General features: G+C 47.3%; 1 protein-coding gene across 1 annotated transcript in view; it reads right to left on the reverse strand.

Annotated features, from left to right (window-relative positions):
- ROBO3 (roundabout guidance receptor 3) overlaps nt 1-20,421 on the reverse strand; it is a 639,417-nt gene that overhangs the window by 408,543 nt on the left and 210,453 nt on the right. Inside the window, exon 3 of the mRNA XM_069221505.1 lies at nt 12,074-12,231. Coding sequence (XP_069077606.1) covers nt 12,074-12,231 — 158 coding nt within the window. The remainder of the gene's footprint in view (nt 1-12,073; nt 12,232-20,421) is intronic.

Below are 20,421 nucleotides of genomic sequence, written 5' to 3' on the forward strand. Positions count from 1 at the left end.
GGTAGGATTCCCTAGATGGCTGCTGAGCCCAGGACCAAATGCCCCCTTCCGCAAAAACAGGTAGCTTTGTATTTGATAATTTTGATGTGTCCAGATAGTGTTGCAGGGCTTTTCCTGTCTCACGCGCTAGGCCTACCGCACAAGTAGGGTACCATTTTTATCGGGAGACTTGGGGAACGCTGGGTGGAAGAACATTTGTGGCTCCTCTCAGATTCCAGAATTTTCTGTCACAAAAATGAGAGGAAAAAGTGTTTTTTGGGCCAAATTTTGAGGTTTGCAAAGGATTCTGGGAAACAGAACCTGGTAAGACCCCCACAAGTCACCCAAACTTGGATTCCCCTAGGTGTCTAGTTTTCAGGTGTGATAGGTTTCCCTAGGTGCCCACTGAGCTAGAGGCCAAAATCTACAGCTAGGCACTTTGCAAAAAAAACGTCAGATTTCAAAGTACAAATGTGATGTGTCCATGTTGCGTTTCCTGTCGACAGCATTAGGCCTACCCACGCAAGTGAAGTACCATTTTTATAGGGAGACTTGGGGGAATACAGAATAGCAAAACAAGTGTTATTGCCCCTTGTCTTTCTCTACATTTTTTCCTTCCAAATGTAAGACAGTGTTTAGAAAAGACGTTTATTTGAAAAATGCCCTGTTATTAACGTGCTAGTATGGGCACCCCAGAAATCAGAGATGTGCAAATAGCCACTGCTGCTCAACACCTATCTTGTGCCCAGCTTGGAAATACAAAGGTTTTCTTGATACCTATTTTTCACTCTTTATATTTCAGCAAATTACTTGCAGTATACCCGGTATAGAATGAAAACGCACTCCAGGGTGCAGCTCATTTATTGGCTCTGGGATCTTAGGGTTCTTGAGGAACCTAAAAGCCCTATATATCCCCGCAACCAGAGGAGTCCAGCAGACATAACCGTATATTGCTTTGAAAAAATCTGACATCGCAGGAAAAAGTTACAGAGTAAAACGTGGAGAAATATGGCTGTTTTTTTTTACCTCAATTTCAATATTTTATTTCAGCTGTTATTTTCCATAGGAAACCCTTATAGGATCTACATAAATTACCCCTTGCTGAATTCAGAATTTTGTCTACTTTTCAGAAATGGTTAGCTTACTGGGATCCAACATAGGTTTCATACCCATTTCTGTCACTAACTGGAAGGAGGATGAAAATGTAATTTTTTTTTAAAAATGGCGTAAATCCCAGTAAAATGCCAAAATTTTGTTGAAAAATTGGGTTTTCTCATTCAAGTCTGCCCGTTCCTAAAAGCTGGGAAGATGGTGATTTTAGCACCACAAACCCTTTGTTGATGCCATTTTCAGGGGAAAAAACACAAGCCTTCTTCTGCAGCCCTTTCATCCAATTTATTTGTTTAAAAAACGAAATTTTCGCTGCATTTTGGCTAATTTCTTGGTCTCCTTCAGGGGAACCCACAAAGTCTGGGTACCTCTAGAATCCCTAGGATGCTGGAAAAAAAGGGCGCAAATCTGGCGTGGGTAGCATATGTGGACAAACATTTATGAGGGCCTAAGTGCGAACTGCCCCAAACTGCCAAAAAAAGGCTTGCCACCTGAGGGGGAAATGCCTGGTAGCGAAGGGGTTAACTAAGTGTTTTTCTGTTTACACAGGCCTCTGCAGAAAGCTCCTCTGGTTTGGGAAATACAAGGAGCCCACAGTTTGGGCCATAAATCAGCTCCTGGAGAAAAAGTTATACAGGTCATCTACAGTTCAACCGAAAACCTTCTGGTTTCAGTTTCATATGCAGAAAGAAAATGTTTAAAATCAACTCTGGTGACAGAGCAATACAATTCTATGTCAGGACCGGGTTATGCATCTCTCTCTCTTTACTGCAAAACTCAGCAGCCAATAAAACTTTAACAATACAAAAAACTACATTTCCCATGAAACCCAGTAGTTTAGAGTCCACCAATCATAGAGAGTATGACTGTATATTAGTCCCTTCATTCCTCTTTCTTTGTTGCTGCAACCGCAGATAAGTTCTTTTTCTTTCTCACTTGAGTGTTTTATGACTATATAGTTGGTTTGAAGATCACAGTGTGGAGCGGGAGCGGGCTCTACACGCTTTGAGGTGCTGGCTCGCGCCACGTTTTTGATCAATCGACACAGCTTAATCCCCCTTTTTATCAAAGGGCCCGGCGTTTCCCAGCTTGGGGGCGTGGCCGCTTAGGAGCAGTTCCGACTCCTAGACCGCGTCACCGTTAGTCCTCTTACTATATCTGCGGTCGCGCATGCGTTCCCCTCGCTTCTCCCGTATTTCTTAACGAGAGAGGTGATCGCAGCGGGCACGTGAAAGAGAAAGCTATTTTTAGCTCCGTTTTCATACGCCTGTCAGATATGAGCCCTGGAACGCTCACATTCCCTGCTGGAGCTTATTCCCCTCCCCCTTCAACTCCTTCATATGTGCTCTTTTTCTCACCGCGAACTACGTTGAGGAGGATGAATGTTATCAGGACCATCCTGACACAAATGATGACCATATGGAGGAAAGACTAGTGGAAGCGCTGGGCTACCATGTCCAGGATTCCGTGAATCAGGCTCTAATTAATGCCCTAAAACCCTTTGCTCAGCCCCTAAGGCTTTTTGGGCAACGTGAATGGTGAGGACGGCCTGTGCTTGACTCTGGTACTCAACCAGACCAGTCTTCTGAACTGGGCATAGCCCGTGGAGCCTTAAAAAGACTCTTATCTTCTGCAGAGGTCTTGGCGAATATGGCCGCATCGGTGATGCAGGATCATGGTTATGATGTATATTCCTCATTGGAAACACCTGACACAGGCCGTGAGACACCCTCCTTTCCTGAGGGTTTTCCTTCCTCTGCCTCTCATTCCTCCGGTTCCGATCACGACCAGGAGGATCCTAAGCCGGTAGGAAAACGTAAACGCAAGCCACATAATATTCAGGAGCACAGCTCGTCTCTTCGCAATCTTTCTTCTGATCCTGAGAATATAATTCATCCCCATTCCTCAGACTGGATCCCTTGTGAGGAGGTTGCTCAATATGTGCAAGATCACATACGAAAAGGTTTTGACAGAGAAGTGCGAAACACTCTGCGTTCAGAATGCCCACGTCCTTCTTGTAGGAAGGTAGCCTCTTTCTAGCCTTGTTACCCCCACTTTTGGCCTGTTTGTGAGTATATGTCAGGGTGTTTTTACTATTTCACTGGGATCCTGCTAGCCAGGCCCTAGTGCTCATAGTGAAAACCCTATGTTGTCAGTGTGTTTGATATGTGTCACTGGGATCCTGCTAGCCAGGACCCCAGTGCTCATACGTTTGTGGTCTGTATGTGTTCCCTGTGTGGTGCCTAACTGTATCACTGAGGCTCTGCTAACCAGAAACTCACTGTTTATGCTCTCTCTGCTGTCTAAAATTGTCACTGCAGGCTAGTGACTAAATTTACCAATTCTCATTGGCACACTGGTACACCCATATAATTCCCTTGTATATGGTACTTAGGTACCCAGGGTATTGGGGTTACAGGAGATCCCTATGGGGTGCAGCATTTATTTTGCCACCCATAGGGAGCTCAGACAATTCTTACACAGGCCTGCCACTGCAGCCTGAGTGAAATAACGTCCATGTTATTTCACAGCCATTTTTCACTGCACATAAGCAATTTATCAGTCACCTTTATGTCTAACCTTCAGTTGGTGAAGGTTGGGTACCAAGTTACTTAGTGTGTGGGCACCCTGGCACTAGCCAAAGTGCCCCTACATCGTTCAGGGCAAATTCCCTGGACTTTGAGAGTGCGGGGACACCATTACACATGTGCACTATACATAGGTCACTACCTATGTATAGCGTCACAATGGTAACTCCGAATATGGCCATGTAACATGTCTAAGATCATGGAATTGTCTGTCACATGGCCATGTAACATGTCTAAGATCATGGAATTGTCTGTCACCCCAATACCATTCTGGTATTGGCACCCCAATACCATTCTGGTATTGGGGGGACAATTCCATGATCCCCCGGGTCTCTAGCACAGAACCCGGGTGCTACCAAACTGCCTTTCCGGGGTTTCCACTGCAGCTGCTGCCAACCCCTCAGACAGGTTTCTGCCCTCCTGGGGACTGGGCAGCCCCAGCCCGGGAAGGCAGAACAAAGGATCTCCTCTGGGAGAGGGTGTTACACCCTCTCCCTTTGGAAAAAAGTGTCAGGGCTGGGGAGGAGTAGCCTCCCCCAGCCTCTGGAAATGCTTTGATGGGCACAGATGGTGCCCATCTCTGCATAAGCCAGTCTACATCGGTTCAGGGATCCCCCCAGCCCTGCTCTGGTGTGAAACTGGACAAAGGAAAGGGGAGTGACCACTCCCCTGACCAGTACCTCCCAGGGGAGGTGCCCAGAGCTCCTCCAGTGTGTCCCAGACATCTACCATCTTGGAAACAGAGGTGTTGGAGGCACACTGGACTGCTCTGAGTGGCCAGTGCCAGCTGGTGATGTCAGAGACCCCCTCTGATAGGCTCCTACCTTTCTTGGTAGCCAAACCTCCTTTTCTGGCTAATTAGGGTCTCTCCTTTGGGGAATTCTTCAGATAACGAATGCAAGAGCTCAGAGTTCCTCTGCACTTCCCTCTTCGACTTCTGCCAAGTATCGACCGCTGACTGCTCCAGGACGTCTGCAAAACCTCAACAAAGTAGCAAGATGACTACCAGCAACATTGTAGCACCTTATCCTGACGGCTTTCTCAACTGTTTCCTGTTGGTGCATGCTCTGGGGATAGCCTGCTTTCACCCTGCACCAGAAGCTCCTAAGAAATGTCCTGTGGGTCGACGGAATCTTCCCCCTGCTAACGCAGGCACCAAAAGACTGCATCACCGGTCCTCTAGGTCCCCTCATCCTGACGAGCGTGGTCCCTGGAACACAGGAACTCTATCCAAGTGACTCCCACAGTCCAGTGATCCTTCAGTCCAAGTTTGGTGGACATAAGTCCTTGCCTCCCCACGCTAGACTGCAAACCTGTGGACTGCGTGATTTGCAGCTGCTCCGGCTCCTTTGCACCCCTCCATGAATTCCTTTGTGCACAGCCTAGCCTAGGTCCCCAGCACTCCGTCCTGTAGTGCTCAACCCTCTGAGTTGGCCTCCAACATCGTGGGACCCTCCTTTGTGACTCTGAGCCAGCTTCGGTTCACAAATCTTCTATATGCCAGTTCCGGTACGCAGGAGGGTGCTGTCTGCTTCTGGGGGGGCTCTCTGAGTTGCTGAACGCCCCCTCTGTCTCCTCCTCCAAGGGGCGACATCCTGGCCCTTCCTGGTCCCCAGCAGCACCCAAAAACCTCTAACGCGACCCTTGCAGCTAGCAAGGCTTGTTTGTGGTATTTCTGTGTGGGAACACTTCTGCAACCTTCAGCACGACGTGGGGCATCTTCCATCCAAAGGAGAAGTTCCTAGTCCTCCTCGTTGTTGCAGAATCCTAAGCTTCTTCTATCCGGAGGCAGCTTCCTTGCACCTCCATCTGGAGTGTCCTGGGCTCCTGCCCCCACCCCCACCCCCCCGGACACTATCGCAACTCTTGGACTTGGTCCCCTTGCCTTTCAGGTCCTCAGGTCCAGGAATCCGTCTTCAGTCCTTTGCTGGTGTTTGTGGTTCTTGTAGAATCCCCCTATCACAACTATTGTGTCCTTTTGGGGTAGTAGGTATACTTTACTCCTACTTTTCAGGATCTTGGGGTGGGGTATCTTGGACACCCTGACTGTTTTCTTACAGTCCCAGTGACCCTCTACAAGCTCCCATAGGTCTGGGGTCCATTCGTGATTCGCATTCCACTTTTGGAGTATATGGTTTGTTTGCCCCTAGACCTATGTTCACCTATTGCAACCTATTGTAATTCTACAGTTTATTACTTTTCTGACTCTTACTTACCTGTTTTGGGTTTGTGTACATATAACTTGTGTATATTACTTACCTTCTTACTGAGGGTACTCACTGAGATACTTTTGGCATAATGTCATAAAAATAAAAGTTATTTTTAGTAACTCTGTGTATTGTGTTTTCTTCTGATACTGTGCATATGATATAAGTGGTATGGTAGGAGCTTTGCATGTCTCATAGTTCAGCCTAAGCTGCTTTGCCATAGCCACCTTCTATAAACCTAAGCTGCTAGAAATAAGGGATATCTGGACCTGGCACAGGGTCTAAGTACCCCAAGGTACCAACTATAAGCCAGGCCCAGCCTCCTACACTTCTCTACTGGGGAAGGTAGCGGAGACCCCAGATTTGGACCCGATTATGGAGACTTTCTTGAAATAAAATTCCCAAAAGACCCCAAAAAAGGGCTGGATCAAGCTTGGAAAAGTTGCCAAGACAGGCTACTAGATATCTCAGGACCTATCACGAAGATCCAGGAGTTGGCCGTTCAGGCCAAAGAAACTGATTCCTCATTGGACCCTCACAAAGTTCTAGACTCAATGAGCTATATGTTTATTAAGTAACGCTAACTGTGCCATGTCTACAGAACGTAGGCGTTCCTTCTTGATGAGAATTGACCCTAAACTTGCAGAATTGGCCCCCAATGATGCGGATCCTTCTGCAAATGGCTTACTATTTGGCGACAAATTTGTAAAGGATTTAGGCAAGTATGTTGCTACCTTTTCCGCCTTAGATAAGGCTTAGTCATCTATGAGAAAGATGTTTAACAGAGGCTTTTTTTGTCAGGGCCATGCGCTATAGAGGTCGAGCATCAGGCTGCGGTTTCAATCAGGCATCCGGAAACTACGGCCAACAGGGACAGGGATACTATTCCAGATCAGGGTTTTATAACTCTAGAGCCCGCAGAGGTAGAGGACGTGGCTACCGCAACAGAGGCATTTTCAACTCCTCCGAGTGAACTTCCACAGGTGAGAATTATTCCGTTTTCAGAAATCCTTCTAGGGGGAAGGTTGAAAGATCATGTGGTAGCCTGGGAACGTGTATCTCAGGACCCCTAGGTCCTCCAGACAGTGCGAGGGTACAGGATAGAGTTTTATGCCCCTCCTCATCAGGAGATTGTTCCCTGTCACACTCTTTTTTTTCCCCCAGACAGAAGGCTCTTTCATAGATGCAGAAATAGCTCTTCTTCAGAAACGCGCCATCTGCCGCTCCGACCCTCACCCGACAGGGTTTGTCAGTTCTATTTTTCTGGTCCAGAAGAAAGGAGGCGGATCTCGTTTAGTCCTCAGTTTGAAAGAATTCAATTCTTGGGTTGTTTAATGCCATTTCATGATGGAGGGCATCCATCTCTTGAGAGACCTTCTTTTGGAGGGAGATTTCTTAGTGCGGTTAGATCTAAAAGATGCTTATCTTACAATCCTCATTTTCGCACCTCATCGCCGTTATCTACAATTTGGTTGGCGAGAGACTTGATACGAATTAGCCGTTCTTCCTTTCGGTCTTTCGTCCGCTCCTTGGTGTTTCACCAAACTTTTAAGACCTGTGATGCAACTTCAGAGAAAGAGGGGTTCGCCTCATTATATACCTAGACGATATTTTGATCATGGCTCAATCGGAAGAGTCTGTTCTTCTTCATCTGTCTTGGGCGATTCAACTTTTGAAGGATCTAGGTTTCCTGATCAATCTAGACAAATCAGTGATGACCCCTTCAAGGTTTTAGAATTCTTAGGATTTCAAGTAGATTCCATCAAAGCACAATTGTTGTTACCTCTGACAAAGAGGAGATCCATCAAGAAAGAGTTGAGGAGAGCCCTTGCCTCTCAGACTATATCATTGAAGACCCTTGCTCGCTTAGTGGGTCTTTTAGCTTTGTCAATCCAGGCGATATTTCCAGGGCCTCTTCATTATCAAGCCTTACAACGCCTGAAGATACTTCATCTGCGCAGGGGCTTATCATATGCGTAACAGATTGTTCTGTCGGATGAAGCCAGGGCAGAGATCAATTGGTGGTTAGCACACATGGATGCCTAGAACGGCAGAGCCATCTTTGCATCGAGCCTGGAAGTGATTATAGAATCAAATGCCAGCCTGTGGTGCTGGGGTGCTCGCTGTGGTGCAGTTCAGATGGGAGGCCGTTGGTCCGAGGAGGAGCTGTCTCTTCACATCAACTGTCTGGTGTTGTTGGCAGGGGCCTTTGCTATTCGATCCCTATCTCCATGACAAGCAAAATGTTGCATTCTTCTTCGGATGGACAACATTTCAGTGGTTCAGTATATCAACCGTCTAGGGGGGACTAGGTCCTGTGTGTTAGTGGAGATCACAAAGGAGTTTTGGCAGTTTTGCCTTCACCGTAAGATATCGGTGACGGCGGAATATATTTCAGGCCGAGCCAATCTGATTGCAGATTGGAACTCGTTTTCTCAGGGATGCCAGCGATTGGAAGCTGAATCCTCTGATATTCAGCAGGTGGAATTCTCATTGGGGCCCTTGCAGGATAGATCTCTGCCTCAAGACTCAATGCTCAATCGACTCAATTTTTCAGCTGGAGACCAGATCCCTTGGCATCGGGGATGGATGCTTTTGTTCAGTCTTGGGAGTCGGAGATGCTTTATGCATTTCCTCCTTTCATCATGATTCAGAGAGTACTCTCTCAGGTGAGGAGACAGAGAGCGGAATTAATTTTGGTGACTCCCGTGTGGAAAGCACAACCATGGTTCCCATTGGCGATGTCAATGTCATGCGATCTTCTTATTGTGATTCCGCAGGACCCTTAACTGCTATTTGATGCAGTGGGATCTCCTCACCCTTTGATATGGAAGGGACAATTGTCCCTCATGGCGTGGAGTTTCGGACAGCACAATGTTTTTCTTGTGCCCATCTTGGGCTCCTTCCACTCACAAACGATATCAAGCTTCCTGGAAAAGATGGGTGTGTTGGTGTAGTGGACGAAGTATTGATCCCAAGGGGTCTTCCATTTTTATGATTGTTAATTTTCTTTCTGAACTAGCTGCTCAAGGTTTAGCGTATAGAACAATTACTGATTTCACATCAGCTATCTCAGCGGGTCATCCTCATATAGAGAGGAAACCGACAGGTGAACACCTGCTAGTTTGCAAATTACTTTGTGGAATTCACATGATTAAGCCTCCTCAGACTAAATATACTTTCCTTTGGGATGTAGATATTGTTCTGAAGTTTTTGAAATCTTGGCCGTGCAACGAGGATCTTTCTCGCAAGCAGCTTTCAGTGAAGTTAACTATTTTACTGTGTCTGTTGTCCTGTTGGAGAGTATCAGATGTACGAGTTTCCTTTACTAATTCTAACCATACAAAAACAGCTTCTAGATGTGTTTCTTACCCAGCTTTTCCTCCTCATCAAAAACTATGGGGGTGATTCTAAGTCTGGCGGGCAGCGGAGGCCGCCCGCCAGACTTCCCCCCTCCAGAATACCGCACCGCGGTCGGAAGACCGCTGCGGCTATTCTGTGTTTTACACTGGGCTGGCGGGCGACCGCCAAAAGGCCGCCCGCCAGCCCAGTGTAAAACTACCTTCCCACGAGGACGCCGGCTCAGAATTGAGCCGGCGGAGTGGGAAGGTGCGACGGGTGCAGTTGCACCCGTCGCGAATCTCAGTGTCTGCAAAGCAGACACTGAAATTCTTTTTGGGGCCCTCTTACGGGGGCCCCTGCAGTGCCCATGCCATTGGCATGGGCACTGCAGGGGCCCCCAGGGGCCCCGCGACACCCCATACCGCCATCCTGTTCCTGGCGGGAGAACCGCCAGGAACAGGATGGCGGTATGGGGTGTCAGAATCCTCCATGGCGGCGCAGCTTGCTGCGCCGCCATGGAGGATTCATTTGGGCAGCGGAAAACCGGCGGGAGACCGCCAGTTTTCCACTTCTGACCGCGGCCGAACCGCCGCGGTCAGAATGCCCAGCGGGGCACCGCCAGCCTGTTGGCGGTGCCCCCATCATTTTAGCCCTGGCGGTCTTGGACCACCAGGGTTAGAATGACCCCCAATGTATTGGAGATGCTTAAAAGCTTATTAGGAATGTACTAGGGAAATACGTCGGAATTTTCAAGGTCAATTGTTGATTTCTTTACAAAAACCTTTTGGTCCTGTGTCTGTTGCAACTTTGGCACGTTGGGTTCGATGGCTACTTCAGGAAGCTGGTATAGATATTTATATGTTTGGAGCTCATTCAGTAAGAGGAGCAATGGCTTCTAAGTCGTTCTCTGTTGGTTCTCGTTTGGAGGATTTTATGAGAGCGGCTGATTGGTCATCAGACTCCACGTTTCAAATATTTTATCATAAACCAATTGTAGATGTGGTGACAACTGTTGTGAATCAGCTTTGAACTGGCATAATCCGAAGCCTCCAGTCCTGACAGAATAAAAAAAAAAAATCTAGCTTTCGCATCTAGAATTTTCAATTCTATTAAGGACACAGAGGCAGAAATTATTATATATGTTTTTTCTAAACGATTTAAACTTAAAACACTGATTACATGTAGATATTCCCTCATGTTTTGATTTTTATAGGATTTAGGAGTTTTAGAAAGAATATTATTATGCTATATTTTCTTTTTCCCAGGTACGGAAAACAAAGGCGTTTGATCGCATTCTGAATTGGATGGTTCAGTTAAGTTTGAATTCCTCGAAGTTTGATTGATTTTTGGAAGAAGTACGTCCAGTTGCTGTTCGGTACTCTGATTAGTGGTTGGAGGTCTGGCCTAAGTTTGATTTGTTTAAGGAGTTTCCGGTTTCAAGGCGTCAAGTACTTATTTGGTTTTATTGCTAAGAAAGAGGAAGGACTGTGTTTGAAGGGACTAATATACAGTCATACTGCCTATGATTGGTGGACTCTAAAGTACTGGGTTTCATGGGAAATGTAGTTTTTTGTATTGTTAAAGTTTTATTGGCTGCTGAGTTTTGCAGTAAAGAGAGAGAGAAGCATAATCCTCACCTCCGTGTCCTTAATAGAATTGAAAATTCTAGACGCGAAAGCTAGAAAATGTTTTATTCATCCAAACCTTTTCTGGTTTCATTTTTATTTTTAACAAATGAAAGGTTTAAATCTGAGCCTGCTTTTTATTTCTAATGATTAAAATGTTTACATCTCAGGCTGCTTTTGTCTCTGAGAGCTGTTTTTTTTTCCTATTCTGAAACCGGAAAGATTTTCAATGAACTGTATAACCCTTTTTTCAAGAGCTGATTTAAGGCCCAAGCTATGGGCTCCTTGTATTTGCCAAACCAGCAGAGCTTTCTGCAGAGGCCTGTGTAAACAAAAAACACAGTTAAATAAAATGAAATGTTTTACAGCCTTGAATTCACTGGAAACAAACCTATTTGCATTTCTTCTTCTCTCTCTTCACCCAGCAAATACAATGAGAAGGCTGTTTTTCAGCCAGCCAATCAGTGTGAAGGTGTGTTTCACAAAACTGAAAATGTGTTGGTATGACTGAGGGATGAGGAACGAGGAGTAAAGATGATGGATGAGTAGTAGGGAGTGATGGGTGAGGCATGAGAAGTAGGAATGATGGAAGATGGATGAAAAGTAGGGATGAGAAGCAGGGATGAGGGATGAGAAGTAGGGATGATAGATGAGAAGTAGGGATGAAGGATGAGAAGCGGGAATGAGAAGTAGGGATGAGAAGTAAGGAATGAGGATGTCCTAAACTGGATGCTGTGCACGAGAGAAATCTGCTGTTCATGAAAACGAATAATTGCCCTAGACTTAACTGGTTTTCAAACATCATGAAAATTCTCAGCCATAGGTTTTAGAAAACAGAATCAGTAAGTAATGCAGGTCAAGTTTAATATATTTCTAATAATCAAAACTGCGTTGCGCTATTTTTCATACTCCACGTTTTGAGTTAATGCTGCTGTGTTAATCTCTAGAAAACTGCAGTCTAACAGGAGTTTGTTGGGTAGGAAACAATGGCCTTCAGCTTCAAGTTCTGGTGAACTAGGTGTAAAATATTACAAAGGGTATGATCATCACTACTACGTGCTAGGCAGACTTAGTAGACAAGGTGGTCTTTATCCATCTAAAAATCAAAAACACTTTTAAAAGAAAGAATCAATTATAAGTTGAATAACAACATAATCAAATGCGCTCAGCCAAATCTTGCTAAGCACAGCATGTTAATATCACAATTTCTACTTGAACATACCGTGATTCGTTCATCCTTGTCAGAGATTCTGATATTACTCTTCTTCCAAGAAATTGTGGGTTCTGGATGTCCTCGAGGAGGTATACACTCCATGACTGCTGGTTCACCTGCTGCTACTACCACATCACTAGGAGTCTGGCGAAAATCATCTCGCAGAACTGTAAGACACAGCCACATATCAATTACTGTGTTCTAGATCGTCTAGGCAAAACAAAGTATCCAAGAGAGAAAATGGTGTAATTAAAGATGATTTAACGAAAAATGCTACCACAGAAGCAGTAAGCATGCTTTTGTTCAAATGTCATTTTCTTGTGGGTTAAAAACTACTTTTGAGAGTAGAATACAGAACAAAGACAAATAGAATTGGAATGCAAATTTAGTGTCATGGTGGAGAGGTGGTCTTAGTTGGCTGAGGGACACTCCTGAGTGTTGGACAGACTCATTATAGGCTGACTGCATTGGGTAAACTCAAGAACTCATTTGCCTTGGGCGTGACCCCATGAAAATGAGGGAATTCCTTAAATCTGTGGTCACACTACAATACAAATGCAGAAAGCTACCACAGCAGAAGTAAGCATGATTTTGTTCAGATGTAATGTTTTTGGGGGTTAAAACTACTTTTGTGAGTATAACTGAGCATGAAGACAGCCACTAGAATTGGAAAGCAAATTTGGCATAATGGAGTAGAGGGGTTCTGTTAGAAATGGGGTCTATGGTTGGCAGTCCGTTTTCCCTCTGTCCAAGCAGAGACCCTCACTCTAGTCAGGGTAGGGAGATACACACCTAGGATAACCCCTCCTCACCCCCTTGGTAGTTTGGCACAAGCAGTCAAGCTTATCTCAGAAGCAATGTGTAAAGTATTTGTACAAGACACACACAGTAGCACAGTGAAAACACCCCAGAAGGACAATACGCAAGTTTGGAAAAATAGCCAATGTTTGTCTAAGTAAAACAAAACCAAAACAACAAAAACCCAACATACACGAGCAAAGATATGAATTTTTGGAGTAAAAAGAGTCTTAATCTATAGAAATCAATGGATGTGTTGTTTTAACACAACGTACCTGGTGTGTGTCAAAAATAAAGCCACAATGGTAACTGTGCGTCAGACAATCAAGCGATGTGTTGATTCCTTACTCGCAATTGAGGCCGTGCATCGATTCCGGGTGCACAGCCTTGGGTCCATGCGGGGATGTTGAAGATTTTTACGGAAGGGAACCGATATGCTAGGTAAAGAGACCACATTGAGAACAGGTGCAGTGTCGTTTCTCTAGCTGAAAGGCAGGCACTGCGTAGAATTTTTAGCCGCGGGACGGCCGGTGTGTCGATTTTTCTGACGTACACACAGCTGTGTGTGAATATTCCCTTGCAGGTTAGCAGCTTCCACTTTTAAGGGCCCAGGGACTGGATTTGGCACCACTTAGTAAGTCAGGACTCTCAGCTGAAGAGCCCAGTGTAGGAAAGTAGCCTCTTTCTAACATGGTTATCCCCACTTTTAGCCTGTTTTTGAGTGTGTGTCAGTGTGTTTTTACTGTGTCACTGGGATCCTGCTAGCCAGGACCCCAGTGCTCATAGATAAAAACCTATCTGTCAGTATGTTTTGCCTGCCTCACTGGGACCCTGCTAGCCAGGACCTCAGTGCCCATAGTTTGTAGCCTAGTGTATGTGTTGTCAGTAGTGCTTGACTGTGTCACTGAGGCTCTGCTAATCAGAACCTCAGTGCTTATGCTCTCTATGCTTTTAAATTTGTCACTGTAGGCCAGTGACTTCAGATACCAATTTCAATTGGCACACTGGACCCCTCTTATAAGTCCCTAGTATATGGTACCTAGGTACCCAGGGCATTTGGGCTCCAGGAGATCCATGTGGGCTGCAGCATTTCTTTTGCCACCCATAAGGAGCTCAGGCAAACCCTTACACAGGACTGCCATTGCAGCCTGCGTGAAATAGTGCACACATTATTTCACAGCCATTTTTCACTTCACATAAGTAAATTATAAGTCACCTATATGTCTAACCTTCACTTGCTGAAGGTTAGGTGCAAAGTTATTAAGTGTGAGGACACCCTTGCACTAGCAAAGGTGCCCCCACATAGTTCAGTGCCATTTCCCCGGACTTTGTGAGTGCGGGACACCATTACACGTGTGCACTACATGTAGGTCAATACCTATATGTAGCTTCACAATGGTAACTCCGAATATGGCCATGGTACATGTCTAAGATCATGGAATTGTTCCCCCATGCCAAATCTGCTTTTGGAGTGCTAATCCCATGCATCCCGGGGCTCCAGCATGGACCCCGGGTACTGCCAAACCAGCTCTCTGGGGTTTTCACTGCAGCTACCGCTGCTGCCAACCCACAGACAGGCTTCTGCCTTCCTGGAGTCTGGGCAGCCTAGTCCCAGGAAGGCAGAACAAAGGATTTCCTCTGAGAGAGGGTGTTACACCCTCTCCCTTTGGAAATAGGTGTGAAGGGCTGGGGAGGAGTAGCCTCCCCCAGCCTCTGGAAAAGCTTTGATTGCCACATGTGGTGTACTCCTTGCTTAAGCCAGTCTACACCGGTTCAGTGATCCCCCAGCCCCTGCTCTGGCACAAAAGTGGACAAAGGAAAGGGGAGTGACCACTCCCCTGTCCATCACTACTCCAGGGGGGGGTGCCCAGAGCTCCTCCAGTGTGTCCCAGACCTCTGCCATCTTGAAAGCAAAGGTCTGAGGGCACAATGGAGGCCTCTGAGTGGCCAGTGCCAGCAGGTGACGTCAGAGACCCCTCCTAATGGGTGCTTACCTGACTAGCTGGCCAATCCTCCTCTGAGGGCTATTTAGGGTCTCTCCTGTGGGCTTCTCTTCAGATAACGAATGCAAGAGCTCACCAGAGTTCCTCTGCATCCGCCTCTCCACCTTCTGCCAAGGATCGACCGCTGTAGGAAAGTACCATCTTGCCTGGCATGTTATCCCCATATTTCACTGTATGTATGTTGTTTTAGCCCTTGTGTCACTGGGACCCTATCAGACAGGACCCCAGTACTCGTAGTATGTGCCCTGTATGTGTTCCCTGTGTGGTGTCTAACTGTATCACTGAGGCTCTGCTAACCAGAACCTCAGTGTTTATGCGCTCTCTGCTTTCTAAATGTGTCACTGCAGGCTAGTGACTAAATTGACCAATTCTCATTGGCACACTGGTACACCCATTTAATTCCCTTGTATATGGTACTTCGGTACCCAGGGAATTGGGATTCCCGGAGAACCCTATGGGCTGCAGCAATTCTTTTGCCACCCATGGGGAGCTCTGACAATTCTTACACAGGCCTGCCACTGCAGCCTGAGTGAAATAACGTCCACGTTATTTCACAGCCATTTTTCACTGCACATAAGTAACTTATAAGTCACCTATATGTCTAACCTTCACCTGGTGAAGGTTGGGTGCCAAGTTAGTTAGTGTGTTGGCACCCTGGCACTAGCCAAGGTGCCCCCACATTGTTCAGGGCAAATTCACCGGACTTTGTGAGTGCGGGGACACCATTACACACGTGCATTATACATAGGTCACTACCTATGTATAGCGTCACGATGGTAACTCCGAACATGGCCATGTAACATGTCTAAGATCACGGAATTGTCACCTCAATACTGTTCTGGTGTTGGGGGGACAATTCCATGATCCCCCGGGTCTCTAGCACAGAACCCGGGTACTGCCAAACTGCCTTTCCAAGGTTTCCACTGCAGCTGCTGCTGCTGCCATCCCCTCAGACAGGTTTCTGCCCTCCTGGGGTCCAGGCAGACCTGGCCCAGGAAGGCAGAAAAAAGGATTTCCTCTGAGATAGGGTGTTACACCCTCTCCCTTTGGAAATAGATGTGACGGGCTGGGGAGGAGTAGCCTCCTCCAGCCTCTGGAAATGCTTTGATGGGCACAGATGGTGCCCATCTTTGCATAAGCCAGTCTACACCAGTTCAGGGATCCCCCAGCCCTGCTCTGGCGTGAAACTGGACAAAGGAATGTGGTACTGAAAATTCTGGACCCGTGTTATAAACGTCGTCGTATCACAACGATTTTGGTATCAGCAGACCGGGAATGATTAGAATAGTATGCACAAGCATTGTATTCATATTCGGGTAACAAAATCACCCGAATATCAGAGTTTCCGTCCTGAACCCTTGTGTTCCATTTAAACGACAGCCATTTTATGATTGCCCTCACATAGGCCAATGTCTAATGCTGAAAACGAGTCTGAAGGACACGTACATCTTTGCTGACTCCTCTGTGACCTGGGCAAGCTGACTCCACTGCCTGAAGCCAAACCTGTTCGGCCAGTTTCTTTCCCAGTGGCCGAATGAGATTAGTATCAAGGCACAACACATCATAAACCTTTCATCACACACAAACCATGCCTAATCTTACACACACCTGTCCCTGTTTCTTTCTTTATGACTTGCTTTACAAGGAGGAGGTGCCCGTTTATATTGGGGGTCCGTCGATATCTGATGAAAGTACTAAGGCTTGCCGGGTAATTGATTGAGGGCTGGACAAACTGGAATATGGGCTTGTCATCATAAACCTGCTATTTCTTTGTAGTGAAAATATGTGAATGGTCAACTGTAAAATAAGGAATGTTTGCCCAAAGCATAATATTTTGTATAAAAGAGAAGGTTAGCTTTGCAAAGGGAGCAGTCTCCTGAGAATATACACCGTGTTGTACTTCTAGGATACCTGTTACTGGCTGCAGCCAATAAACAAGATATTTGACTTCACCAAGAAGACTCTGTGTTTCTGTAGTCTGAAACAGGAAGGACTCGAAGTCTTAGGGTGTGTTCCCTGGCACCGCTGGGTTCTGAAAAACCCAGTACTTCAGGAAAGGGGAGTGACCACTCCCCTGACCAGTACCTCCCACAGGAGGTGCCCAGAGCTCCTCCAGTGTGTCCCAGACCTCTGCCATCTTGGAAACAGAGGTGTTGGGGGCACTCTGGACTGCTCTGAGTGGCCAGTGCCAGCAGGTGACGTCAGAGACCCCCTCTGATAGGCTCTTACCTTTCTTGGTAGCCAATCCTCCTTTCTTGGTGGCCAAACCTCCTTTTCCTGGCTATTTAGGGTCTCTGCTTTGGGGAATTCTTCAGATAACGAATGCAAGAGCTCACCAGAGACCCTCAGCATCTCCCTCTTCGACTTCTACCAAGGATCGACCGCTGACTGCTCCAGGACGCCTGCAAAACCTCAACAAAGTAGCAAGACGACTACCAGCAGCATTGTAGCACCTCATCCTGCCGGCTTTCCTGACTGTTTCCTGGTGGTGCATGCTCTGGGGGTCGCCTGCCTTCACCCTGCACCAGAAGCCAAGAAGAAGTCTCCTGTGGGACGACGGAATCTTCCCCCTGCTAACACAGGCACCAAAAGACTGCATCACCGGTCCTCTGGGTCCCCTCTCATCCTGACGAGCGTGGTCTCTGGAACACAGGAACTCTATCCAAATGACTCCCACAGTCCAGTGATCCTTCAGTCTAAGTTTGGTGGAGGTAAGTCCTTGCTCCCCACGCTAGACTGCAAACCTGTGTACCGCGTGATTTGCAGCTGCTCCGGCTTCTGTGCACTCTTCCAGGATTTCCTTCATGCACAGCCTAGCCTGGGTCCCCAGCACTCCGTCCTGCAGTGCTCAACCCTCTGAGTTGACCTCCGACATCGTGGAACCCTCCTTTGTAACTCTGCATGGACTCCGGTTCACAAATATTCCAAGTGCCTGTTCAGGTACTTCTGCGGGGGATGCCTGCTTCTGTGATGGCTCTCTGAGTTGCTGAGCGCCTCCTGTGTCTCCTCCTTCAAGGGGCGACATCCTGGTCCTTCCTGGTACTCAGCAGCACCCAAAAACCTCTGCCACGACCCTTGCAGCTAGCAAGGCTTGTTTGCTGTATTTCTGATTGGGAACACTGCTGCAACCTTCATCGCGACGTGGGACATCTTCTGTCCGAAGGAGAAGTTACTAGTCCTCTTCGTTCTTGCAGAATTCAAAGCTTCTTCCATCCGGAGGCAGCTTACTTGCACCTTCATCCGGGGTTTCCTGGGCTCCTGCCCCCCCGGACACTGTCGCGACTATTGGACTTGGTCCCTTTGCTTTTCAGGTCCTCAGGTCCAGGAATCCGTTTTCAGTGCACTGCTGGTGTTTGTGGTTCTTGCAGAATCCCCCTATCACGACTATTGTGTCCTATTGGGGTAGTAGGGGTACTTTACTCCTACTTTTCAGGACCTTGGGGTTGGGTATCTTGGACACCATGACTGTTTTCCTACAGTTGACTGCTCCAGGACATCTGCAAAACCTCAACAAAGTAGCAAGATGACTACCAGCAACATTGTAGCGCCTTATCCTAACGGCTTTCTCGACTGTTTCCTGTTGGTGCATGCTCTGGGGGTAGCCTGCCTTCCCCCTGCACCAGAAGCTCCTAAGAAATGTCCTGTGCGTCGACGGAAACTTCCCCCTGCTAACGCAGGCACCAAAAGACTGCATCACCGGTCCTCTAGGTTCCCTCATCCTGACGAGCGTGGTCCCTGGAACACAGGAACTCTATCCAAGTGACTCCCACAGTCCAGTGATCCTTCAGTCCAAGTTTGGTGGACATAAGTCCTTGCCTCCCCACGCTAGACTGCAAACCTGTGTACTGCGTGATTTGCAGCTGCTCTGGCTCCTGTGCACCCCTCCATGAATTCCTTCGTGCACAGCCTAGCCTAGGTCCCCAGCACTCCGTCCTGTAGTGCTCAACCCTCTGAGTTGGCCTCCAACATCGTGGGACCCTCCTTTGTGACTCTGAGCCAGCTTTGGTTCACAAATCTTCTCTATGCCTGTTCCGGTACTTCAGCGGGTGCTGCCTGCTTCTGGGGGGGCTCTCTGAGTTGCTGAACGCCCCCTCTGTCTCCTCCTCCAAGGGGAGCACCCAGAAACCTCTAACGCGACCCTTGCAGCTAGCAAGGCTTGTTTGTGGTATTTCTGTGTGGGAACACTTCTGAAACCTTCAGCACGACGTGGGGCACCTTCCATCCAAAGGAGAAGTTCCTAGTCCTCCTCGTTGTTGCAGAATCCTAAGCTTCTTCCATCCGGAGGCAGCTTCCTTGCACCTCCATCCGGAGTGTCCTGGGCTCCTGCCTGCTATCCCCCCCGCCCCCCGGACACTATCGCAACTCTTGGACTTGGTCCCCTTGCCTTTCAGGTCGTCAGGTCCAGGAATCCGTCTTCAGTGCTTTGCTGGTGTTTGTGGTTCTTGTAGAATCCCCCTATCACAACTATTGTGTCCTTTTGGGGTAGTAGGTGTACTTTACTCCTACTTTTCAGGATCTTGGGGTGGGGTATCTTGGACACCCTGACTGTTACAGTCCCAGTGACCCTCCACAAGCTCCCATAGGTCTGGGGTCCATTCATGATTCGCATTACACTTTTGGAGTATATGGTTTGTGTTGCCCCTAGACCTATGTCTGCCTATTGCATCCTATTGTAATTCTACACTGTTTGCATTACTTTTCTGACTCTTACTTACCTGTTTTGGGTTTGTGTACATATAACTTGTGTATATTACTTACCCTCTTAGTGAGGGTACTCACTGAGATACTTGTGGCATATTGTCATAAAAATAAAGTACCTTTATTTTTAGTAACTGTGTATTGTGTTTTCTTATGATATTGAGCTATATGATATAAGTGGTATAGTAGGAGCTGTGTATGTCTCCTAGGTCAGCCTAAGCTGCTTTGCCATAGCTACCTTCTATCAGCCTAGCTGCTAGAAACACCTCTATTCTACTGGTAAGTGATAACTGGACCTGGCACAAGGTGGTACCTTTGGTACCCACTACAAGCCAGGCCAGCCTCCTACAACCGCTGACTGCTCCAGGATGCCTGCAAAACTTCAACAACGTAGCAAGGAGACTACCAGCGACATTGTAGCGCCTAATCCTGCTGGCTTTCTCGACTTTTTCCGGGTGGTGCATGCTCTCGGGCGGTCTGCCTTCACCTTGCACTGGAAGCCAAGAAGAAATTTCCCGTGGGTCGAGGGAATCTTCCCCCTGCTAACGCAGGCACCAAACTTCTGAATCACCGGTCATCTGGGTCCCCTATCATCGTGACGAGCATGGTCCCTGGAACACAGGAGCTGGATCCAAGTGACTGACAGTCCAGTGGTCCTTCTGTCCAAATTTGGTGGAGGTAAGTCTTTGCTTCCCGACGCCAGACAGTAATCCTGTGTACTGCCTGAACTGCAGCTGCTAGGGCTTCTGTGCACTTTTGCAAGGAATCCTTTGTGTACAGCACAGCCCAGGTCCCCAGCACTCCGTGATGCATTTCTCAATTCACTGAGTTGACCACCGGCTTTGCGGGACCCTCTTT

This window comes from Pleurodeles waltl, chromosome 3_1 (genome assembly GCF_031143425.1).
Source record: "Pleurodeles waltl isolate 20211129_DDA chromosome 3_1, aPleWal1.hap1.20221129, whole genome shotgun sequence".
NCBI classification, from domain to species: Eukaryota; Metazoa; Chordata; class Amphibia; order Caudata; family Salamandridae; genus Pleurodeles; species Pleurodeles waltl.